This window comes from Macrosteles quadrilineatus, unplaced genomic scaffold, assembly GCF_028750875.1.
Source record: "Macrosteles quadrilineatus isolate MER2022 unplaced genomic scaffold, UCM_ALF_1.0 Scaffold_7__1_contigs__length_78375512, whole genome shotgun sequence".
Classification (NCBI taxonomy): Eukaryota; Metazoa; Arthropoda; class Insecta; order Hemiptera; family Cicadellidae; genus Macrosteles; species Macrosteles quadrilineatus.
The window spans coordinates 71,029,687-71,056,784 of NW_026542600.1; the positions used below are offsets into that span (position 1 = coordinate 71,029,687).

Here is a 27,098-nt window from a genome sequence, read left to right on the forward strand (position 1 = left end):
AAAAAGTAACTACACATGGAAAACCATGGTTTTATGCTAATTTATTAAGGTATATTATGTAGAAAAGATACAACTCATGTCTCCTGCTGCCATATCAATTACAGGATGAAATGAAATGGAAGATGTCCCTGGGTGTGTAACATCAGATTTTTAAACATTAAGGCTACGGCCACACGGGCGTTTTTTCACGCAAGAACGCAGCGTGAAAAAACGCAAGAAATATGAGCAGCATTAAATGTAATGTGGTATGCCACACACAGTGTGTTTTCCCGCAGTAGCGGGCGCCTATTTGTTTCAATGCTACTCTAATTTTTCGCGTGTTTTCACGCTGCGTTTGTGCGTGAAAAAAAAAACGCCCGTGTGGCCGCAGCCTAAAATGAAGCAATTTGTACAGTGCATGTTTCACTCAAACATTTACAGTCGGTTCCTAGATTTGGCAAGTTTTAATGCTGAGAAGAGAAATAGTTTTTTTTCATAGATAACTAAATGGTACGCAGATAAGCAATATAATAAAAACTCATAGGTAACTATAACATATTTTATTGAATTTAACAAAACATACATAGGAATTAATTATATCATTGCTAAACATTATTTTAAACTAAATACAAAATAGCTCATGAAATGCAGTTAACAAATAAATGAACAATACTTTAACCCTTTGCGGGAGCTCAACTCTCCGTGTACAGCACCTAAGGGCTGAGGTTACAAGGAATAAGTAAACCCAATTTTTAATAAAGCTATTTTATGTACGATTCCACATGCAATAAACCATACATTTATGGAAACTTTGGTTATAGAAACTCATCAGAAGCATTCATACACATTCTAGCATCTCTTTAAAGCACAATTAGCAAACACAGGTCAGTGTCTTAGAGCCACATCCCCTGTCTTTGATCCGCAAAGGGCAAGCTTACAGAACTATATTAAAAACAAAATATAAAAACAATCAGGAATATTTAGAAAAATTAATTCTTACTCTAGGTATTTTACATAATAATGTATCACTTCACACCGAAACACAGCGTGCTGTTTCGTGCAGTACAAAAAATATTGTAACGATTATATAAATATGAAAAATATGAATTCATTCAAATAAGGAATATAGATTAAAATGCACAGTCATTTGGTATGTTTGGAGGTTTTGTAGGTACTACGAAACTCCGACGTTCAAGAGGTCAAAACAGACAGTGCAGACTCTTACAGCTTTATGAAGGTTGAACTTCATGATTGCAACTTCTTGGGAAGAACACTTGCTACAGAGAAGTCTGCCACAGTGTCGACTGAAACATATATTTGATTACTTTTTATTTTAACTTATATTTATTTACTCATCCAACAAGGATAGATTTAAATTCACAGAGTGCTATTGATAACATTATAAGTAAAATAGAGAATATAAATTGTAAATTCTTTGTTTAAACCTTTGAACAACATAAATTGTAAAATTACAGGTACTGTACCATAGTTGGGAAAGTTAGTCAAAAATTCTAACTAGTTGGAAGTTATTAGTTAGTCCCGTAAAAAGTAACTGATAAAAGTTATTAGTTAGTTGAAAAACTAACTGATAGAAAATAAAGTTAGTTTTTGTACGAGTCAGATGTTTGTTGGGCAGTTTTTGTAAAGGATTTCGTATGTACTGTAATGAAATAATGAAACATCTTGGTAACTAATCTATACTATAATATGAGTAAAGTTTGCACACAATGATTTAAAAAACGCCTCCTACAATTTCCTCCAAATTGTTAGAAATAGAAATGTCTTAGTTTTAGGCAAAAACAATATCCATGCCAGGCTCTGTTCTAGGAAAATTCATTTTTCATTAAAAAATTCAAAACTTATTTTGTTTATATAATACATTTGGATCGTATGATGTATTACTAACTAAAGGGATAATTACGACTGTTCAAATCATTAAGTATTTAACAGCAACACATTATACACTGATATTGAACTAAAAGTCTAAAGAAAAAAAGGGTCGCCGGAATTTTATCCCCCTGGAATTTTACCCCCTGGGCAAAGCTGACGTCACTATGACGTAGTAACCTGAGTGGCCAAAAGTTTGATCGTGGCCGGAATTTTACCCCCGCGGATTTGGAAGTCTAATGAAAATAGCCAGAGCGTGATTAATTAGATTAGCGATAAAAACCGGAATTTTACCCCCTGTCCATATAACTAGCATTTAGACAAGTGAAGATGTACGGGCCGGATTTTTACCCCCGGATTTTTACCCCCGGATTTTTACCCCCCGGAATTTTACCCCCTGGCCGATTTCAGAAATTGAATTATTGGTTTTCTTATTTCTGTTTTTAATTAATTGTAAACATTTCATTATTTAGTAGCCTATATCTTTATTCATTTATTTTGTAATCTCAACTAAGTGAACAGAATTCGCTGTTAAATTTTTATGTTCGGGATTTGCGTTTGGGGCCAACTGTTCGTTAATAAGTATGTAAAATAAACTGAGTAGCTCATTTAAATGATAATTGGGTGAACATTTCTTCGTAGCATATTTTGTTATTGTTACAATACAAACCAAAAACATTGTTTTACCACGGTTGTATAATAAATGGTTAAAGAAATCTTCGAATCAATTACTATTCTGATGTTTGTTTATACGTCATATTAATCAACAGTTGGCTTTAAAGATCGAATCCTGATACTCGAATCTCAAAATTAAAATCAAAAACCTGTTCAATTAGTTGATGTTACAAATAAATTAAGATAGGCTACTTAATAATAAAATGTTTACTATTAAATTAAAACAGAAAGAAGCTAATTAATCATTCTCACTAAGTTATATATCTGGCCAGGGGGTAAAATTCCGGGGTAAAAATCCGGGGGGTAAAATTCCGGGGGTAAAAATCCGGGGGGTAAAATTCCGGGGGTAAAAATCCAAAGGGGTAAAAATCCGGGCCGTACACTCTAGGTTTTTATAATTTGATGTGTTCTGATTAAATTCACAACCGTGAAAATATATATTTAATTCCGCGTTTAATCCATCGAGCTGATGTCGCGAAACTCAAAAGTTCGCGGCCGGAATTTTACCCCCTGGTTTGTGACGTCACGTTTGCCCAGGGGGTAAAATTCCAGGGGGATAAAAATCTGCTACCCCAGAAAAAAGGCTAAGGACGTTTTATAGTTTTTGAAGATGCGCCGCACGAATTGATGCGTTATTACACCATCCCGTAATGTAATTATAGTTGTGTCGTTCCGCGATCCCAGTGACTAACGCAATAACGGTCAACAGATATCAGATGTTTTGTATCATGAGTTTTGTATTGAAGCTACCTATCATTACCTAATGATAATTTTGTTTTCTTTTTATAAAATTCTAGATTGTGTCTATCAATTTGAGTTTGAAAACGAGTGTTATAACTATGACTAATTATGTTTATCTTAACTTTTTAAACAATTAATAATCACTACGTTCCTTCCGATTTAATTTTTGTTAATAATTGTTAAACAGTCATACCAATGGTGTTTCCTCATGGTAAGTCCGAACTTGGTTCCGCATTCCAGACAAATGTCGCCTTCTACCCACGGAGGTTCTTGTGATAGATTGTCTAGTAGTCTGGATAAAAAATAAAATCTTAGTCAAAAGACATAAATAAATATACAAATATAGTGCCAGGAATATACTTGGCCTGAGAGAGGTGGGTTTTGGAGCCACAGAAATCTTCAGCTAAGTAATTTTTTTAAAGAAATAAATAACAAACAATATACTTCATTTAAATAGATGATATTGCGTATTTCAACATTACTTTAAACTGGGTTGGTAAATATTTACTGAACCATATTTTAAAGGTTGAAATACATCGATGAATGTAAGTCTTCCTAAATAACAATTCTGACTATAGCACTAAAAAACCCATCATAACTCAATATATCCAGCAGCACAGTACATTAACATGGGTGATGCAGCCATGAAGCGGCAATTTGCAAAACTTTGACAGGCAGCAGCACTAAAATATCGAGTCATGTGACATTTCCATCATAGTATAACAATTTCCAAATTAGGACATGAATATAAAACATCATGGTACAGCCGTTAAACTCATTATTATACAATCATACACCCCTGCTATCAAATATTTTGGAACACAATTACCTCCAATAGCATTGCATTTAAATCGGTTTTGATAGTCAGACACAATCAAACTATAATTACCTTTTGAGTAAAGTCTTTGAGTTGGAAGCCACTTGGTAGTTGAAGATAGTAATTCCATCCTTGTTCATCGCCCCAACACAGGCCCCTGCCTTTACCAAGGTCCTACAGAGGTTACCATTGCCTTTGGTGTACGCAAGGATGAGAGCTGAATCAAACAGAAAGATTATTATTGATGAATCTAACTGTGGACAAGAACATCATTTAGCACATCCTATGTATCATTCATCTGGTGTTTAAGAATGACTCATGTACAAGTCTAATGTTTGATTAAATTCTCTGCATCTGACAAGTTGTGTATAAGATTCATTTTCAAATATATCTCACCAAATTCGGCCAGTCGCAATTAATTAATGGCTTGAAACATCATAAGAGTTTATGTGATTGACTATTCATGAAAATGGTTTTTAGGGTCAAAAATGGGAAAACCCTATTTTTACCGCGTAAAACTTCCCATAAACCCATGTTCCCATATTCCGATCATGCTGGTTCGCAAACTCATTCGACTAAACGTAGGTTTATACGTTTATACCAAACTTCATAAAAATCTGATCATTTTTGCTTGAGTTATCGTGCTAATGGACACACGTCACAGATATATATGAATTTGAACGGATGGTGTTTTTGGCCTCTAGAGACTTCAAAAGGAAAAAGTAAAAAGTCCTGAGTCCAGGTCTTACTATGAGTGCTACGGTAATAGATTATTCCCTATATGGGATATTCGCTAAAATGAAAAACATGCCAAAATAGTAGCTTTTATAACCTCTAAAAAATTAGATAAGCTTGTAAATATAAAAGGAACAGGCAAACTTATGGGACTGGAGCCATATACAGTATAGACTATTCTGTAAAAAAAAATTTATATTGGTTATTTAAATACATTTGTCGTAGCAGGTAGACAAATTCTACCTGCGAAACGCTCTTACATAATAAAATGTTAGACATTACCTGTATTTCCCTCCAGATCTGGTTTATCCAGGGGATATTCTGGCATGCACTCGAGGAAGAGTTCGCAGATAGTTGCTGCATTGTCCTTGGCGAACCGTGCCAGAGTGTGTAGTGGGTTACGACCCTTCAGATTCACAGCTTCAGCGTCCAGACGGGACTCTGTCAGGAGAGCTCTAACAACAGCTAGGTGGCCTTCTCTCACTGCTACATGCAATGCATTGTCCCCTGTTCCACACACAATATGGTATATTAATCATAGATTTTGGATTTTGCAGCATAGCATGTAATAATTTTGTAATTTTTTATTTTTTGATTATATTCAAATAAAATCAATTGAAAAATGAACTGATAATTTTTCCCTTGCTTTAAATTTACTTTCCCTTCCTCTCAATCAGTTCTTCATTTGCCCACTACATGCGTAGGCTCAGTATTTGTTTTAATTGTTAAAATCAGATGTTTTACTATTTAACAATACAAATATGAACTGAAATATGCATTGGCTAGTTTTGTTGTGTTGTAGCTTGTAGTGCATGTTTAGTGGTTTAGTGCACAATGCACATAATCTTGAACTTCTAAGTTATGTAGGTTTGCTATAACCTTTTTTCTTTGGTTTATAAATTTAGCAATTTATTCATTTGACGATTTTTTTCACTTCCCTCAGTCGCTATGATAAATTATCTTACTAGATTTGTAAAATGTATTTGTTGTTTTTATAACCATTCCTCATGTTTTGCTGTTTTTTATCCTGTTGAACTATTTTGACACTATTTTTATTGTAATTATTTTGACACTATTTATTGTACAATGTACATAAAAATGAATAAAGATATTTGAATTGAATTGAATTATATATTAGAATAGTGTTAGGAAATTTAATAGTTTTAATTATACTGAGATCTGTTATTTTGTATTTGAGTATTTTTGTGTTGTGATGAAAAGTATCGTTCATAACTTGTACTAAAAGTGATTTTTTGGCACTTGCTCAAATTATTCCCAACCTTAGGCTTCACCTCATACGTGACAATAACTCTCATATGCTCGGCTTGTACCTGAAATTTGGTGTTCCTGTGTTTGGCTTCTCCTCACACATAAAAAAATGGGTACATCAGAAGACTTTCGGTACTAACAATAAAATGAAGCCTACCATTGAGACTGCACACTGTGAGTTGTTCATCCACTACAACCTTTTTAACCCTCTCTCTGTCGCAAAAAAGTTGAATACTTCAGTATCTGAAAGTCAATGCTAATACTTTTCTCACCAGGTACGAGTTAATTTCACTCTCATCCTGATTAACTAAGTAACCACACATCACCAAACGCATACTTACCCTCACTGTCCGTGGCGTCATAGTCGGCTCCGTTCTGTAGAAGTGCTGACACCACAGAAGCATGTCCTGCCTCAGCAGCTACGTGAAGAGCTGTCCTGCGATGTCCATCTCTATCATCTGGCTGCAATTAAAATCCACTTAATAGTCTTCGTCTTCGTAAGGAACAATAGCATTTTAAACACAGTTATTTCTCAATTAAGTAGGCCTACAGTAAGATCCTCTTAACCGGATAATGTAGGCAGGACCATTCAGGATTACCGAGTTTCAGTAAAATAAATGGAATACATTTTCAAAGGAAAGTATTATATGTAGCATTTATAATCCCCAACCCATTGAAGCCAGATTTTCAATTTTTTATAATAATAATAAAAATATTATTTAGGTAATGTCCTTTCGTCTTAAATCATATATTGTGTAAGTAAAAGCTGAAAAGAATATCTGTGTCCTTCTCCTCTATACCATAGACTAAGCAACACAAGTAGATTCCTCATCCCATTGTAAATTTTTAAGCTTGTTTTTCGTGTCTAGTTCATGTACGTCCACACTGATCGCTGGGGTGGACGACATTTTGATTCTATTATTTTAGGGTTATTTGATTTGTGCTTTACTATTTGGTTATATAACTAGGAGACCAGTTATTGTTTATTTTATGATTATATCGTTTTATTTGGTTAAATGAGGTTTTAAATTACTGAAATAACAAGAAAAAAATTCTAAACAGAGTAATTAGTATAATTAATAAGGGACCAAACTACAGCCACATGGCTCTGTATTTCCAACACTGATTACATTTTCTACTTCACTTTTAGTTAGCCCAACAAAGCCAAAATTTCAAATCATAGGAAATATTCACAGACCGGTGATTTTTTAATAATCTTTATCAATAAATTTAGTTACTAGTGATTTGGTCGATAAAGGAAAAGTAAGGGTAAGATTATATGGTAGGACTAGACTTATATTTATCGCAAACAATTATATCGCTAACAATTTCAAAGAACAAGCAGAAGAGGGTATTAATTAGTTTTTATGTGAGATCATTGATGACTTACTGAGATCAGTGGCGGATGGTGACCATTTAGTTACACAGTGTAATATTGTTTCGAAGTTGGCCTACACTACTCTCTTTGATAAAAAATTTTTTCATCCAATGATAAATTTGCAAGCAATATTTTTTAATCATGATTATAGTATACTTTTGTAAACCCTAAAATTTAATATAACTGAACATCATAATAATTATTCTAAAATGTGAACACTTCTGGTTACATTTCAGCATTTTGTAGCCCTGAAACTGTATTCGAAACAGAGGTAGTGTATTGAGTGACACAGTGAACTAATGAAGTGTTTACAATTGACTAATACATGTCACGTGTGCATCTATCAGCCAATGAGAGTGCTCGGGGCTGCTTCCAAGGAGATCCCCATAAGCTTTGCAGAGATTGAAGCGACCTCCCCTCCACCGGCACAAAATTGACCCGTCCATTTGTATGGCAAGGCAGGAGCTGCGCAGTCGGCAGCTCAGCTCCAAGTGTTTATGCTTACTGCCGCACTCATATTGTAGGCGCTACAGTTACGCCGATCTATCTAGGTTTGGCGTTTCTTGTTAAAACTTACTAATTAATAGACCATGATATACTGACTATACACAGGTGTTATCATTGTTGTTTGTGCTCTTTTTCATTGGAGGTTCACGTGCTCATGAGCTCCTATAGACGCCACTGTTGGTGAATACATTAGTGAAACCAACATAAAAAAAGAAAGAGGTTAAGTATGTAACATAGATAAAAAAAAGTCTGATTTTTAGGATGTTTGATGAGGACACAATAACAGCATTGATTTGAAATAATTTATTGTTATTTCACTGTATATTTTTGTTGTATCTTTGAGATATGACTGTGTGTTATTTTTTGTTTTGTTCTTATGCATGGTCACGGAAACGTCAGCGTTGTCTCCCGTGGTCTTGGAAACCTCATCGCCGTCGTCAACGATCGCAGCAATATTATGAACTCCCATGGCTGTCTAGACAGCATCATTGTCTCCGTGGTCACAAAAACGTAATCGTCGTCTAGCACGATCACGACAAAATAATCAACATCTCCCGTGCCCATGTACACATCATCAGCATCTTGCGCGATTGCGGAAAAATCATGATCATTTCCTGCGGTCACAAAAACGTGATTAATGTCTAGCACGATTGCGGCTTAATCATGAACATCTCCAGCGGCCGTGTAGATATCATCATCGCCTCTCGTGGTCACGGAAACGTGATCGTCGTCTTCGCGATCGCGGTAAAATCATGAAAATTCCTGACTTTGATATCAAAATAAAGACCAAATCCCGCCTTTTCAAGACTAATTTAAAATTCAATACTCATTCCCGACTTTCCCGTTTGTCCCGACTACTAGACTCCCTGTTTCTTGTGCCACTTTGGACAAAAAATTATAGAAAGATGGAGTTAGGACAACACCTCAGAATGAAAGTTGCATCACTCACCCTGGCCCCGGCCAGTAGCAGACTGCGCACCATTATCTCATTTCCCACCTCAGCCGCCAAGTGTAGTGGTGAGCTCTGACTGGCATCCCTCACTCTGGAATTGACGTCAACTTGAATGCTCAATAGGAACAACACACTCTCCAGGTCATTCTTCTGGATTGCCATGTGAAGAAAATTCCGTCCTTTAGTATCAAACTGAAACCCAAGAAAGGATAATTCATTTGTAAACGCACAAAAAATTCAGAGAAACAAATTGTGGTGGTCTTGATCACTACTTTTTAAACTGAAAAATTTTAAGAAAAGGTTGCTGATAAAATTGGTGGTTGTCGTCCAGAATTAAATATTTTGGAAGGATTTTTAAGACTTTTGACAGATTTTAGTACGTAGATCATTGAGCAACACTTGCCAATGGAAAACCACTGCTTTGGGTTGATCACATTTGATCATCATTGATAAGACTGACACAAACTATCAACTACTGTAATTAGTTTGTGGTTTTCAAGCTGGATCATAATTTATTATATATATAACCCTTATTAATCTAGACCCTTTTATATAGCCTCTTTTATATTTATTTGTTGTTAATTTAGTATTGTATAGATTATCTTTTAGTTGGCAATTCAGTATTCATTAGTTGTACAAAAATAAATTATTTATATTGTTGTCATTTTGAAATATTTATTTGTTGTTATTATTGCATAATACGTTGTTGCTGTTGTTGTTGAATATTTGTAGTATCACATCATGCCTTCATTATTATTGTTTTTTTTTTTTTTTTTTTTTTGTAATGCATCAATGTAAAGCTGGGTTTTCCTAGACGCGGAAGCGGAGAGCGGAGAGAGGAACGCGGAGAGCGGAATTGAAATTAACATGGCATTCCGCTCCGCTTCTAGGAAAACAGTAACATTAAATTGCCTAAGACAAGTGGAGTCCGCTCTCCGCTTTTCTCTCTCCGCTCGCCAATTCCACGCCTAGGAAAACCCAGCTTAATGGGTTTCCCGTTGGAATGAATAAATAAATAAATAAATAAATAAATATAGCATTTGCTTAATCTGGACAGCTGTTTTTTAAAACCGTTGTCAAGATTGTAAAACTTGTCGATAAAAAAGTATTTCATTGTATGCAAGGTGTAACCAAATAACCCTAGGATACCACGGTTTTCCCCATATAAGGTTTATTTAACTTTATCTGGACTTTCATTAACTAACCAACTTGGATTCTTAATTAATCCAGATTAATGACGGTTTACTGGTTTATTGTTCTTAAGCATGTAAATAATGGCTTGTCACTAGGACAATAGTTATTTGTGTAACTAGTGGTGAAAGTGGCACTTTGCTGCACACGAGAGCAATGTTTACGCACGAGCCGCAGGCAAGTGCGGAATGATCTCGAGTGCAGCAAAGGCCTTTTTCACTTGTGTTACACATTATATTTTTCCTACAGTCACTATAAAACATAAATAATTAGTCTTTCAAACACTATACAACACGTTTTTAGGTTCAGCTAGCAACACAATTACACAAATGGTGCCCTGGAGAAAGTAGTACCCGTGGTCCGTATCACTCCGCTATTTTTCCTCGGCAAGAAATGTGCTCCGTCTTTTGAGAATATAGTTCCGTATGTTTTTGTAATTTGAAGTGGTTTCCACGCCTAAAAAAAATGCTTTAAAAGTATTTTCTTGTTTATTAAGACCGTAGGAATGTTTTAAAAACGTTTAAAAGAAAAGTCCAGAAAGTTCAGAAATACCAAAACTATAAACACGAAATGACAGGTTAAATCGTAGTTATAATAGTCAATCAGCTGTTCATAGTATTATTATCTTTAAGTGTTGCCAACCTATTTCCAAGCGTAGACGGATTACGTGCATAATAAAACCACGCTGTTTTGTGTTGTTTGGTTGGAATCCTGATGTGCGGCAAAGTATAAACCGTGCGGCAAAGTATAAATATGCAGCAATTAGCAGCTTTCTGTACTATAAACAGTACAGGGAAGCCAACTTTGTCGGGTGACTGTAGGAAAAAATCATTTCATGATCCTGCAAAGCCTTTTCTCATAAGGTTATAACACTAGTCCTTTAAAAAAATGGCATAATATTACCATACTGATAAAACTACTAACAACAGTGACCTGTTGTATATCCTGCTGACATTACCTGTTCGGCCGCAGTGGGTAGCTTGTCACGCATGGCTTGAGCTGCTTTGTTGTTGCGACAAACAAGAGCTGTGGCAAACGGAGTCAGCCCATTCTTGTCAGGTACAGTCAGGTCTAGGAACGGATGGCACAACAGCAAACTGATAATGGAAGGGTGTTGGTTCTGAATGGCTGCGTGAAGAGGAGTCTTGCCTTCTGCATCCTAAAAAAATTGTGTCCCTCAGTGAAAGGTTAAATAATAGTAATTAATGTATTTGTCTTTTGTTTAAACTTCATTTTTGGTTTACGTTAAGAGATTATTGTGGAAATTTTCTGTCACGATTCGTAAAAATAATTTTTCATTATGCTTCGAGATCTGGAATTTTATCTTGTCCTCAGGTTAAAAATTAAAATTACCTTTGTGATTTTTCAGCTTTACCTGGGCTTGGGTATTAATCTTGTCATGGTTTAGGGAGTTTCTTACGGACAGGATCAAACAAGCTAACCACAACATTTTATTTATTCTTCATAAGAATAACATAGGGATTTTTAATTTGTTATTTTTATTTTCTCCACAACAATTAGGGAGTACAATAACGCTTTGACATGCTAAATTATTTGGTTTGTTTAGCTCTACAAAATAGTTTGAAAAGAAATGGCAACGGATCATCTTCGCAAGATCCAAAATCAGAAGATCCAATCCAAAGTTTATATTTCAGATCACAATAAAAAAAAATATATAATTAGAACCAAAGATCATAAGATCTAAAAGTACAGTCATTACCAGAAGTACAATTTTACAATGTGAAGTGAACTTATAAAACAGACTGTGCTTGGACTTTGGACATAGGAGAATCCAAAGTTTCAAAATATATGAATCAGTAGTTCCAAAGATCACAATATCCAAAAGTAGGAATTATTGCGTCTCTCAGGTTGAAGGCGTTTGAATGTATTCGTGTACGTTCGTCTTCAGCCTTTCTATTTATTTTCTTCTATAATGTAACTTATTTTTTAAATTTATCTCTCTGTAAGCCTGAAAACCCAGTTTTTACTCCATAAAACCCTGTTTCCATAGTCCAATTGGCAATCATGCTGGTTGGCAAATTTGTCCGGAATAAATGTAGTTTTACATGTTTTACAGATGATAAAAATCTCAAGTTATCGTGCTATGATTTTGAACAGATGGTGTTTTGGTCTCTGGCGACCTAAAAACGGAAAAGCAAATCTATGAGAACTACGGTAATAACTTCATCCCTATATGAGAAATTTTCTAAAAATATTGTATCTTCAAACTAAATATTCTTATTAGCATTGTAACACATATAAGTAAGTTCTTGAACAAGTTTAGTAGTCTGATGTCAAAGTTTGGTACAACATTAATGTTGTTAAGTATACCTTAACATTGATATCAGCCCCATGCTCTACTAGAGTTTGAACGACGGACTCCAACCCCCACTGACAGCACAGGTGGAGGGGAGTTTGTTGGTCGTGGGCCTCCTCCCCCCCTCTACCCCCCGGACCAGCTCTCCGTGGACTGTTCAGGTCACAGCCACTGCAACATCAAACAACATAAATAAATAAATACATAAACTCACGTTAAACCTGCAGAATAAATCAATTTCTATTTGTAGAATTGGATTTTTACTCAATATTTATTTTCTTACGATTTATTTCCTTCTTTAAGTAAGATTTAGTTTAATGAATACTTCAGTTTTGCTTTTGTAAAATGTTAATAGTACAGTATGAAATAAATAATTTTGCCATATTTGATTTTAAGTATACACATAAAAAAAGAAAACTACAACAGTTACGAACAGCTATAATTAGATATGCATAAACATGAGGGGAAGAGTAAGTACGGGCTATTCAGAAAGTAAGAAACATTTAAAAAGAAAATAAAAAATAAGTACAATCCTTTTTTTATATTATATACATCTAAAAGGGCAACTAAAATACTACTTTTCTACAAAGTCGCCAAACAAATTGAGACACTTATCGTACCGGTGTACAAGCTTTGAAATTCCTTCATCATAGAAGTCTGCCGCCTGGGATCTCAGCCACTTAGTGACGCGCACCTTGAGCTCCGTGTCGTTGTCGAAGCGCTGTGTTGCTAGCCAGGTCTTCATTCTTGGTAACAAGTGAAAACCACTTGGTGCAAGGTCAGGACTATAGGGTGGATGAGGAAAAACCTCCCATTTGAAAGAGTCAAGGAGTTCTTTGGTGCGGTTTGCTATGTGAGGTCGGGTGTTGTCAAGCATAAACAAAAATTTCAACGTCAATTTCCCTCGGCGCTTGTGTTGAACTGCTCTCCTAAGGTTGTTTCATGCAACCTTACCCATATGTATGTTTAGGGGTTGGTACTCGCAAAGTTTCACAGTACCACTCAGTTTATTGTTGCACCACGTTCAAGAAAGTCAATAATAAGCACACCTTGCCTGTCCCAAAAAACTGTCGCCATAATCTTCCTTGCTGACAATGTTTGCAAACATTTTCATGGTTTTTTCGGGGAGCTTGTGTGCTCCCACTCCATGGACTGTAAATTCACTTTGCAATCAACCTGTTTAACCCACGTCTCATCACCAGTTACGATGTGAACTTATGGTTTGGACATAAGTGTTTGGAGGTTAAGTTGATCTACCACTGAGTTTTTCTAGTCCTCATTTAAAGTAGCTTTTAAACAAAATTAGTGTTTTTTTAGTGCAAAGTTATGTATGAATAAAAATCTTAGTGTTTCTTTTTCAAGTTATTAAATAAGTTCTAGTTTTTATCAATAATTTTACTAAAATATTCTCTATATTTTAATTATACCTGCAAGGCAAGATTTATTGTAAATATTACCTGCGTTTACACTAACTTTGAAGCAAGATTAAACACAATGCACATAAATTAGCTACTAATAATAATGGAACTAGAACAAATATTTTCCTGTGAGAGAAGATTATTCAGCAACTGAAATTAAGATAATCAATGTGACTATGAGCGCCTTGGCCTAGGACAAACTGGTTCGTTATCTGTTATCAGTTGATTCATTTTCAAACTTATCCTAAATTATGAAATAGTACTAGCTTTGAGTTGTAACTTTATCCTCATATCATTTACCTTAAAGACAATTAATTACCTATTGACTATCTACAATATCAATTATCAGCAGACCTACATAAACCCTTGTTGTTTACATTGGGCTATAAATAGAACAATCACTTTCCTTTTGTTTACATGACACATATTTACTTTAAATCTAAAAAAGTGTTTTTCATCATTATACAAACTGTGAAAAATTGTATTATTCTTTAGTAAAATTAAAATGAGTAAAAGTAATTTAAAACCTGTGACGCAAAATTCTAAGGGGGGAATAAACTAGTATTCACCAAGTCAGGCTAGGCCTACCCCTAGAACCGGCCACACTCAAATTTCTTCCCCGGAGTGCTCAGAAGGAGCCGAGAAAAATCCAGGGGTCGATACGAAGTTGTCACGGCTTTGACTGATCAATTTATTTAAAATTTAATCGAAGGCTCAGAGCTAAGGAAACGTTCAGGAAATCCTGCAGACGCTCAGTTGGAGCTATATATCATCCTTACCTTCGTTAAATAGTTTTGTTAAATTTTGCCTAACCTTTGGAATGACTCTGTAGGGCCGACGAGTATTCAATCTTAAGCCAATGTGATATAAATACTCGTATTAAACTGTAAACTATCTGGCTAAGGACGTTGGTAAATAATATAATATCGAATAAAAGGTAAAAAGCAATTCCTACAGAGTCGTCGGGCCTAATTAATATAATCGAATGGAGAATTTATCGTGGGATGATTTAAAATAGATTTAATATTAATATTCGTGACTGTTTGATTGTTCAAATCAGCCTACTCCCAAGACTAGGTTCTCTCGCCCGCCAAAGACGGGGTTTAGAACGCAGACGACAAGTCTCGGGGCATTAAAACGGCGAACTAATTAGAATAAACGTACGTAATAATCATTCGTAGAAATCGTAATTTTGAAACTAATTGGTTTAAATCAAACCAAACGATAATCACCGCTAGTCACTGGCAAGCAGGAACTGGCGGGTCGAGACTCGAGTTAGCGGAAACTAAGTTATTAAAATTTAGTTATTTAATATCGAATTTTGGAACGAAAATAGTCGTAAAACGAGAATGCGTGCGTTAAACGTAGAAATGGTCTAACTATTAGAATAGCTAACCTTCGTAATATCGGCGATCGGCGGGAATGCGTAAGTAGTCTTGTAACGACGAAGTTACTTCGAAGACGGCGTACGAACGAATAATCCTGTCTTGAGTGTCTTGTAGTAAAATCCTTCGTTCCTGCCCGCTCGAGGCTTACGCGCTCAAGCGGCGAACTCAAGTACTACTAGACAACAGCTGATCGCAAATTCACTTCTTGAGCTGGTCTAGTTTCGTCTGTCGTCTCTCAACAAATAAACACCAGTTTGGGGTTATGTCGTCGGCGGCTTTAAATATCTGTAAAATCGGCCGGTTTAACTTTATTATGTGACACGAAGTGCTATTATGAATAAATATGTAGTTGTGGATGTGTTTGTGTACTTCACTGTGAATAAAAATAGGCCTACGTTCTTTGGCCCATAGCCCAAGCTATGGCCAACTCATAGGCCTCGGAGTAGGCTATTGTGGTTTATAATCGGGTAAGTTCTGGTATTTATTTATTCATAGTACGTTTTTACCCCCCTTAAAATTTGGTACCTTACAAACCTATTAAATATCCGTGTGGTGTATGTCAGAAAAATGCCAGCTCTGGAGCTATTTTGTGTAATGGCACTGTAATGGACTCTTCGTTCAGGTGAGTTAGTTGTGTATCCTTCTTTTCTTCGTCAATAATCATTCCAAAGCCAAGTTGCTTTTTTCCCTTTAAAAAGCTAAAGATAATGTCTATAACTTTTCAATATGGAAAATGAGCTATTGTGGTGTACCTCAGGGCTCTATATTGGGACCTTTGTTGTTTTTAAACTATATTAACGACCTGCCTTTTAACTTAAACTTAAAGCTTGTTCTATTTGCAGATGATACAAGGGATATAAAATCATCAGATAACAACCTAACAAAAACAGACCTAAAAATTTAAAAAATTTGATAAACCATACTTTTGAAGATCTAAACAAATGGTTCACAGCAAATGGGCTGAGTCTTAATTCTTCTAAAACTCAATTATTAGGTTCAAAACTACTCGTGACAGAGAAAACATTAGATTAAATATTAATATTCAGGGTGAAATTATTAATGAAACATTGTGTACAAAATGTTTAGGTATTCAGGTACAAAACACTTTAAATTGGGATAAATATACATCAATTCTGGCTAATAAACTAAATACAGTCTGTTTCCAGATGTCTGTCCTGCAGCATGTTACTGACCTCAGGACAAGGATGATTGTTTATTATGCTTTGTTTGTGTCAAACATGTTGTATGGAATACAATTGTGGGGCAGCTGATCAAATGCCGAAACCATTTTCAAAATGTAAAAAAAGATCCATAGAATGCTTGGGCGTCCGCTCTTTGCTTCGTCATGAACGTCAGTTCGGCCATTTTTGAGCTGAATGCACCATTTTCGCACAGAACTTTCATACATTATGTTTTTTTTTGTAAACTTCACACACTTGGTGATAAATTGTTATCGGTTTTGAGTTATTTGCAAACAAAACCGTATCACTGACCGCACCTCACAACTGGCGGGATTTTAAATCGCAGCGCACATCTTATATTGAAATTGCAAAAAAAACAGGCAGTGCAGAATGGTCCCATTGTCACGTCTGGACGCCGACTGAGCTGCCGAGTGAGCACACACCAAGATGTACGCGGGCCTAGCGGAGTCAGAGTGAAACGTTCCTTACTTTCTGAATAGCCCTCCTAAGTACTCATATAAAAATAATTAACAAATTTATGGTAGGTATGCAAGATTGGTAAAACTCTTCACTAACCTTTGGATAAGAAACTTAGCAACTTGTTCATTGTTTTCGTCAATAGCTCTGTGTAGAAGTGTTTGGTAGCAGCCTTCTGGCCCTTCACTCCAGCAGTCCGTGTCCACTCCATGCCTGACATTTAAAATACATTTCATTGAAATGAAATGAAATGTTTATTGGTCACACAGAATTTACATAATTGTGATACATCACCAGTAAACAAATGACACGTCAGTTGTTTTTTTCCTTTTTTTCAACTAAAATACATTATATTATAAATTTTATTTATTTGTAATTAGTAATTAAATAAAAAATAAGGTCAGAAGTTAATAATGAAAAATAAAGAAGAAAGAAGGGTCCATTTTATTCCAATTTTCAGATGCTTTGATAGTTGCCACAGCAATAGAAGTCTTTATCTAACACCGTGGTGTCATCGGCAAATTCTATGATTCTGGAATTTAATGTGACCGCTAAATCATTTATATAGAGAATAAGAAGAAGAGGTCCAACCTTAGACCCTTGAAGCTCAACTACTACATCTGAGGTACTCCTATTTCTTCTAAAACCAAAGTGATCTTTGTCGAATAATTTGTTTAATTTAAGAAATGTTATAAACTGTGATAGAGTGATTAACTGTGAATTAACTGTGAGAGATTAACTGTGATTCTTTAAACAACTGTACATTTTCAGAATTTTGAAAGTTTATTTTGGACTGCAGACATAATTTACAAATCAATACCATTTTATAAACGGCTATAATAAGTTCCACAATTATAGTAGATACTATAGTTTATAGTGAGTTTTAAAAGTTTGGAAACATGTATGATACAATGATAAATATGGTTTAATGTTACATATTTTATATAACGTTTAAACAAAATGCAAGAAGGTTTATTCAGGATGAAAGTAACAATGAAAGGTTTCTAAAAAGTCTGATGGTAATTGAATGTTTTTGTAAATAATAACATTATGGTAGAAATGTCGAAGTATGGTAATATTATGGTACAATTATCACCATACGGTACAGTAATTCACTAAACTGATTTTTAATAACTCTAACCAACTGAAACCTTAGGGGTAGTACAAGTAGGCCACAAAAGACACATAAAACACTAAATATTTCGTTCCTGAGGACAAAATATTATGTATTTTGTGTGTATTCTGTGTGTTTTATGTACTACCTGTGCTCCTTTTAAGATAAGCTACCTGCTATCCCGTTTATTACACAACTACTCAAATTCCTTGATATCTCATATTTTTTCTAATTCCCTTGAATTCCCGGTAAATCACAATATTAAAAATATCTTTATAAGTCGAATGTTGACGTTTTGTGATCTGTAATATCTAACATCTATATCTCAAAGTTTATCCTTCACATTCCAAACTCACTCAAACTTGTGACCAAGTTGTTTTGATGACATGTTTCATTAAACTTTTTGTTTACAATAGTTTTAAGGAGTTTTAGTTTAATGTCCTCATACTAGGCTATTTTTGCTTACTCGTCTGATGATAAAACATGCCTACAAAACAACTTGGTCCCAAAATACATAAATGTCAATCGTGTTTGAATGTTTATTTATTTTTATGTGCTAAATATGACGCTCTTTGTATGAAGAAAGAATACACCCTTGTTGCCTGATGATGGTTCCACATAGGATCTGAAACTAGTTGTGACTGCAATTGAATGAATTGCTTAATAAAAGGTATTTAAACCTTTTTAACAAACCTCGCATACTCGAAAAACTCAACAACTTTCATTTTTACCATTACCCCTTCAGCTTCAAGATATCGAGGTCCTACTGTACAAATGAGATAGCATTTTTTTTTTATAAAAAAAACTGTGTACGGTTGTGGGGGATAGCATTGACATGTTGCTTGTTTTAGAAATAATAATAATATTAATAATTTTAGAAATGTTAAGGACTTTTTTACCAGATGACAATGTTTTTTGGAAGTACTAGCTAGAGGCGTTATCGTAGGATAACTGCTGGTTACCTGACTAGTATAGAGGCTATGTCCTCTTGCTCAGCCTCTAAAGCAGCCCACAATGGACAGTTGTTGTTGCTGTCTACTATAGACATATCAATGCCTCTGCGACACAGTGCCTCTACGACGGCAGGTAAGTGGTAAGTGATAGCAAGCTGCAGTGGGGTTTCGTTGTTAACCGTCCTGAAAACAATATAGTATGTAATTTTTAATAGTTTTATTTTTATGTAAATATAGTAAACACTTAACTTACTAATGATGTGTGTTCAAAAATGTGGTAAAAACAGATTACTGAATATCGCAAATTACTAAGATTATAAAAGGTATAATGTTACCTGGATCTGCCAGAGTAATCCAAATGCTGTCTAACGACTACGCGTTTCGAAGCAGTATAAGCTTCATCTTCAGGTCCTCAAGAACACGTTTCACTCATCAGAGGTCAGTAACTATTCTCCGTCCATGTATGTGTGTAAAAATTATATTTATTTGACGACCTCTGATGAGTGAAACGTGTTCTTGAGGACCTGAAGATGAAGCTTATACTGCTTCGAAACGCGTAGTCGTTAGACAGCATTTGGATTACTCTGGCAGATCCAGGTAACATTATACCTTTTATAATCTAAAAACAGTAATTCTGAGACTAGAATCAACATGAAATTACTAAGCATTGTCCAAAAATATTTGTTTTTGCAGGGATTGTAACAACGCTGCCAAAATAGAGGATTAAAAAGGGTATTACTTAAGTACAAGTTTATTAATTCAAATTCCCTGACCTCAGGTTATTTCCTCACTACTCTGCTGAACATATTCAGAAGATTTATTGAGTTTATACACATTGTTTGGATTAATGACAGATTATTTAATATGCCAGATTATCAAAAGCCTTTTACTGTACTGTTACAATATTGAGTACATTAGTTTGAAGTTTGAGTTTATTCACCTTGCAATAAGGTTAGCTGAGCATGATTACCTCTCTGGGACTTTTTGTGGATGCATTTTCTGGCAAATAAATGAACTGGGAGACATTATTATTAACCATTACTGTTTAAGATCTAGACCTGATAGTGCAAACTCAACAATAAACATGTAAACATTGAAATTATGAACAGTTAAATGTAGTTTTCTTGCAAAAAAAAGAGTTAATTTCTACATCTACAGAAATCTCACTGTAAAATCTCGTCTACATATTCAATGAAGATACATGACAGGATCGGCGGTAAGAGTTATTGCTCAAAACTATAGTGATGTGTGGATACCAAAACTTATCGATTCTTATCGACTATTAACTTATAAACTATTATAAACCGTTAAACCCATTTTTTAAACTTACTGGTATAATATTTACTTCTTTGTTTGAAGTTCTTTGGTGATAGTGAATGTATGGTGTTTGAGGGATTATTGCGGACATTTTCTATCACAATTAATAAAACCTGAAAACTTGTTTTTTTACTAATTGTGTTGGAAAATGTCTGCAATGACCGCCAAAAGACCAAAATTAACTTACTTGGCATCGATGTTGGCACCCTGGTTGAGAAGGAATATGGCTGTATCAGCATCTTGTTTAATGATGGCTTGGTGCAGAAGTGAGAGACCAGCACCATTGCGCATGTTGACGTCAGCTCCTCCTAACGATTATACAGATCGGAATAATACATGTGAAGTGCACATATTAATACTCAGCAGAGAGAGTGATTGAATTTAATTGTATTCCAAATGTAATATAATGAGTGAGGTAAAAGTGGCATAAGGCTCACAGATTATATTTAACAGCAGCCCTTCTCCCACAGTCATCATAATGGCAGGGAATCACTGAAGAATGACTCAAGCTAAACAAAAAATTGGAATCAAAATTTATTTTTCCAATCAGCTAAGGGTTCACAAGATAGAAAGAGTTTATGATTGTTGATGAACTATAAGTTAATTGCGATTAGAATTAAATTTTAAAATTAATGCTTACAATTCAATACATTACAATGTTTGAATTTGTTTTCATTTTTTAAATCAACTATTGTAAAATAATTTCCAATTGACAAATACAGAGACCAACATTGACCGTTGCTCAACAGCAGGGATTAACGGGGATAAACACTTAGAGGCGGTTCACAAGTACAGGGTTTGGCGGCCTGCAGTTATTGTTGATCTCGGCCAATTTTATAAATGTATATAAATATGTTAAGCTATTAAATATATTTTTAATTAGTAATTAATTAAAATGTGTCAACAGCAACTTTTTACTATGTTTTGCATGTTTTTGCCAATCAGTAGTAAAAAAATAAATACTATGTTGAGGGTAATGAAATTGTTTGGAATTTAATGGTGAATTTGAATATAACATTCTTTTTGCTAACAAAAAAACAATAAACGAGCAAATGAGATAATCCCGACATGATGTCAACTTAACCCTGCCCCCCAGCAGGTAAAGTGCAAGTCCAAAACCATTGTTATTTTCGCCCGAGATTATCCTATTTGTGCTAGACCATGACTCGTGAACCAGACAAGTTTATTTGTTTGGCCCGGGGTTTTCTCTAATTGGACTCGTGAAGCCGACTTTTTGCGCTTGGGCTTATCCCTGTCATAAATTGGGTGAAGTTTATCTGTTTGCGCCAGAGCGTGGATAACCTTGTACTCGTGAACCCGTTTTCTAGGCCGCGGCGCAAAAAACAAAATGGTTATAACTGGATTTTGCGCTCGGACTTAGGATAAACCGTGACTCGTGAATCGCCTCTTAGTAAGACAACAGAAAATTTACTCAAAGTGTTTAGAAACAAAATACCAATTTTTCATCCAAGTTTCAGCCAAGGAATTGGAAGAATACATAATAATAGGACTTATGAGCCTTTTATCAAAGCCCTGACATCATTGTCCAAATCAAAAATAAAATCCACAGATGCGTTGGCCATACAACCAGAAAAAGGCTCTACAGTAAAGATTTTGGCAGACAATAATCTTTAAGGTAGAAGACTGACAACTGAGGCATCCTAGACTATAATGAAGTGTTCAAGTCTTTTATTTTTACTGAAAAACAAGTGAATTTGGAATGTTAAGCCGAAATGGATGCAAGACCAAGACGAATGGTGGAGAGCTGTTGGCAATGCCAAAATCTAAAGGTAAGATACTGTATGATTTCCACAATCTCAATTTACCTTGAATGAGGTGAGGCACTGTGGCTTGCATTCCACAAGCTAGGGCCAGGGACAGAGGTGTATTCCCGGCAGAGTCTCTTAGATTAAGGTTAGCCACCACTGCGTCTTTTGAGTCTTCAATTGTAGCTGGAAAAAATATTGAGGGTAAAAATGAGGTTGTTCTTAAAAATTAGGGATGTGTTGATTCTCGATAGCATCGATACATGGACATTTGGTATCGGTATCGAGAATTAATCGTCAAAAGCCGATGCCGATACTAACTACTACTACTAACTTTTTTCCACTACTTCAATGACTTGTTCGCCATTCTGCTAAGGAATACCATTTACCTCTATACAATGAAATTGGATCTTGAGTATTGTTCCATGTAAGTTTAAGAGTCGTTTTTGTAGTTAATTTTGTTACTTAAATGTTGTTTTTGTAAATACTGTTTTATTAAATACTGCTTTCTAATGTATAATTGTATGAAGGAAGGTTAAGTGTCAGAAAGGGCCATGGAGAACCTAACTTAGACTGTTGAAATAAAGGATTTTTATTAATTTGATTTAATTCAACATTAGTTTTTTATTACTGTTTCGTTTTACTGCACTTGGGTTAAAAAACTTTACGCAATAAATAAATATGTTTTTGAAAAATGCTCAATAGTTGCTATAGTTGTATTGGAAAAACATTTAATATTATACACTTTTACACCTGTGTCACATACTGGAGTATTGAAAAGTACTGAATTTCCGGAGACCCATAGAAATTCTTCAAACTAATTCCAAGTATTGGGGTCAAATAAATTACATACTTATCCACCTATAAGGGCACCTACAAGACCCTACTTACTGAGAGACCTAAGGCTAGTCTGAGTGTGTAGCTAGCCTATACCTTCCGCAAAGATTCGTGGTGGCTGAGGGATTAGGACGGTCGGGTGGTGTTCCAGCCCCTAAATTAGGCCTCGCTCGACTGCTCTGGGTTTTGACCATGAGTCACCCACTAGGCTCAATGCATAGTTGAAAGAATTTTTAGATACCACCATAAAGTGTATTAAATTGCGCCAGTTTAGTAACCTGCGTCAAATAACAAGAACATTGAGCCCAAACACGAAATAATTGCGACGATATTAAGTATGCATTTGGTTTTAAAATAATAGACAGTTTTCGTGTCGTGGAATGCTTAATATCATCGCAATTATTTCGTGTTTGGGCTCAATGTTCTTGATATTTGATGCAGGTTACAAAAATGACGTTATTTAATACACATTATGGTGATGTACAAATATTTTACTAACTACGCATTGAGCCCAGTGGGTGACTCGTTGTCAAACCTCAGAGCAGCCGAGTGAGGGCTAATTTAGGGGCTGGGACACCACCCGACCGTCCTAATCCCTCAGCCGCCACGAATCTTTGCGGAAGGTATAGGCTAGCTACACACTCAGACTAGCCCTAGGTCTCTCAGTAAGTGGTTAGCATCTCACACTTCAATGTGACAGATGGGTTCGATCCCTGGCATATCCACATCAAATTTATGGAATTGGACCGCTTTTCCTTTAAGGATTTTGTAAAACATTTCTTCAAAATGCCACTGACGAAGACACTAACCAAAATATGATCGAACATCACAACAGATTATACCTTTGTACTCCAAGAAGGCTTTGACAGCGTTGACATTGCTGTGAAAGATGGCTACATGCAGCGGGGATTGTCTGTATACGGGGGTGTCTGGCCCCTCTGCATCTAGTCCTACTGACTCAGGGGGCAAAGTCTGGATGTTAGGGTTGGCACCGCACTCCAGCAACTTGGTCACCAATCTGCTCAAGTCCTTCTTACAAGCCATGTGAAGGGCTGTCTCTCCCTGAAAGAAACAAGCAATTGAAAAATACATTTATACTATACTATTTTCTATCACTACCTTTGAATGTTTAGTTTACCTGTCTGTTGATGTGATCAATGTTATTGATGTGACTACTAAGGAAGAGTCCAGCATCTTCCAATCCTTCAGAAGCGACCAAGTGAAGTAGACTGTTGCCATTTTGAGGATAGATCTGCAAAGAAGAAATACTTTAATAAAATCATTGCAAAACAGAATAAAAATAAAATTGAAATTGCACATTCTTCATCATATAAACCTATAGCTTAACCTTGAGAAATTTAGATTATATTAAAAATAATATATTTATGCCACTTAAAAACTTAAAGTCTTAGCTGGTCAAAGTGCAATTGTCATAGTAAAATCTTATTTGGGAAAGAAAACACGATAGTTTTGCAAAATTGGAATCGTCCATAGTAAAAAACTGGCATCCCAAAGGGTTTCTCCAGGGTGAAGCCCAGCGTGTAAATCTCCAAAAAAAGTTTGCTGATTCCGAAAAACAGAGACATAGTGGACATAGTGCTGTTAAGGTTTCCTTAAGAAGCTAATAGAGAGAAATGGCTGAACAAAGTTGGGAAACTTAATTTTATTCATAGCAGGCTTGGTCTTGTTTTCACTGGAAAACATCGAGAAGAATACCTAGTTTCACACGCTAAAACTTAAGTTATAAAAAACTACCACGTTTTATAACTGGTAACAACTTACTGGATTAGGGATTGCTCCCTTCTCAACTAGCCTTGCAGCAAAGCTGTTGCAGTTGTAGAAATGATTAGTCGTTCGTATGAGAGCAAACCATAGCGGTGTGTGTCCGTCTGCGGTGCGCAGGTTTAGGTCCACTGGCTGCGTAGAGGCACGCAGGAGCAACAGAGAGAACAGCTCCTCATTGTGAGCCATTACTGCTAGGTGAAGAGCCGTGCTGAAGAAGATAAAAATCAGAGTTAAAAATAATTATACTTTGGATCAGTACGGGGCAAAATATACATTGAAAATAAGAAATTCAAACCAAACACTCCTGAAAACGAGGATTGATCAGGAAGGGGTTATTCAACTTTGACAATATATCAATTGAAAATGTGTAATGCACATTATTGTTTTTTCGGATTTTTTCTAATTAGAAAGTAAAATTAACCCTCCAACTGGCAATGGGCAAACTCTGTAGTGGCAAGGCATTTTTGGCGATTTTGCAGTAATATTTTTGAAAATTCATATTAAACTTAACCAAGAGAGCAAACCTATTGAACCTTTACTTAAATTGTTCGTAATGAAATTAAGAATTTGAAAATGGCAAAAGAATAAATATTTAAAACAGTATGTACAGTAGACCCCCCTCTTAACCAACCCTAATGGGACCGGACCTAGGTCGGGTAACTCAAAAGGTCGGTTAAAACAGGCAATCCCTAAAATCATAACATAATTAAGTGCTATTCATTTGGAATTATATAATCATTATTTTGAAGTCATACTTGCATTATTTATAAAATAAACTACTCTTATCTCCTTTTTCGTATTGATAGAAAGGTCACAAATAAACACAAAACATGGTTAAGTCAAATAGGCCTACTTTCAGTGGAATATATTATAATACTAGGCAAGAGTCAATAAAAATTCCTATTTTAATAACTTTAGTACTGTAATGTATTAATGATACTTTCCAAATCCATCGTAATACAGTTTAGAACCTTTTGTTGAAATTAAAGATACAAGCAACCATTTTGTTACAAGACAGGATGTTTATATGTTTATTTATAGCCTCTAACTGGAGGCTCGAGTCACAAAAACTATCTAGACCTTGGAGTTATTAACCCCCCTTCCCTGCCCTCCCTACAAGTTGAATTGTTTGTTTACTCCAGCGATAAGATAATCAGTTCTCAAAATCGTCACACTTTATGATGTTATAATTTTGCCGCACAGATAACAAATCAGATCAGATGTGCTCGAGCTACGAACGATGATAATAAACTGACAATAGGTTATGCTATATTTTTTGTGATCAATACAAAATAACTTATTCTTAGTCATATATCCTGTGGAGATAAGCGTATGGTTCAGTTCTCATTGCCCAGAGTGGGAGCGGAAATACCGAGATTCCTAGAAAGTGGCGGTTAAACCGGACTGCTCTCAAAGCAAGGTCGGTTAAGAGGGGGTCTACTGTATTGGCATTAGGTAAAAAATATAAAAAAAAGGTTTTTGGATTTTGTAATTTTGAAAGTAAAACTTTCCTGCATCAAACAAAAATTCTTTATTTTAAATTCAAGATATACAAAATGTTTCGATTTTATACCATTTTGTTTGAAAATGTTATGACCTGAAAAAAATAATGGTAATATCCACGATTTTGCGCTAAAAATTTCAAACAAAACCAAATAAATTTTTTCACAAGAAATGTAGTAAAAGTACACATTTTTGTAAAGGAAATGACATTAGAAACTAAATTAAGCAAGAATTGTTAATGAAAATGATCATTACTATAAATCTTTATGACGTTTTAAAATCTTTAAATTTTTTTGAAAAAAATATTTTGTTATTCAAACATGTAGGTATATAATTTTTCAAATACATAAAACCTAAATGCCAACTATGGAAAATGAAAGTAAATTCATTCCCCTACATGAATATATAATATAATTAAAGCAAATATAAATAAATAAATATTTTATAGTGTTTTATATAAAATGCTGCTGCACCTATTTCAAGGGGCGATCAAATTGTTTCTTCATTATGACGGAATGTTTCAAAAACAGGCTAAATGTAATACCCCAAACCTCAAATTTAGTAAGACTATGCTCAAAAAACAGTTAAGGAACTAAATATGTACAAATAAAAAAAAAATTTTAAAATGTTTTACTACTGCGACTATAATAGTCGCTCTGCTACTTCACCAACACGTAAAAATTGATTGATTTGATTTTGTTCTTGTGAGACTGTATATAATTTTCAGTAAATTACGTATTTAATTTTTTTTATCCTATATCAAAATAGTGTTTCTACCGTAATATAGGAAATTTCCTCCTTATTGCAGTGGTACCACCTGTTTCTTTGTAGACAAAAAATATCCCTTGTTATGATTTTTTGAAACATACTGTGTTTGGCAGTTTTGTGACGCGTACATGGTGCAACTGTCT

The 27,098-nt window shown here is 35.0% G+C and overlaps 1 protein-coding gene across 1 annotated transcript in view; it reads right to left on the reverse strand.

Moving 5' to 3' along the window:
• Positions 1-524: 524 nt before the first annotated feature.
• The window catches only part of LOC128997985 (rabankyrin-5-like), an 81,822-nt gene continuing 55,248 nt past the window's right edge, over positions 525-27,098 (reverse strand). Inside the window, exons 9-23 of the mRNA XM_054423873.1 lie at positions 24,682-24,892; positions 24,038-24,151; positions 23,742-23,961; positions 22,123-22,248; positions 20,484-20,604; positions 18,989-19,162; positions 17,012-17,125; positions 12,463-12,619; positions 11,090-11,290; positions 8,938-9,132; positions 6,445-6,565; positions 5,117-5,341; positions 4,172-4,316; positions 3,476-3,574; positions 525-1,283 (exon numbers count right to left, since the gene is read on the reverse strand). Of these exons, the coding sequence (XP_054279848.1) occupies positions 1,154-1,283; positions 3,476-3,574; positions 4,172-4,316; positions 5,117-5,341; positions 6,445-6,565; positions 8,938-9,132; positions 11,090-11,290; positions 12,463-12,619; positions 17,012-17,125; positions 18,989-19,162; positions 20,484-20,604; positions 22,123-22,248; positions 23,742-23,961; positions 24,038-24,151; positions 24,682-24,892 (2,353 nt within the window). The 3' untranslated portion in view covers positions 525-1,153. The remainder of the gene's footprint in view (positions 1,284-3,475; positions 3,575-4,171; positions 4,317-5,116; positions 5,342-6,444; positions 6,566-8,937; positions 9,133-11,089; positions 11,291-12,462; positions 12,620-17,011; positions 17,126-18,988; positions 19,163-20,483; positions 20,605-22,122; positions 22,249-23,741; positions 23,962-24,037; positions 24,152-24,681; positions 24,893-27,098) is intronic.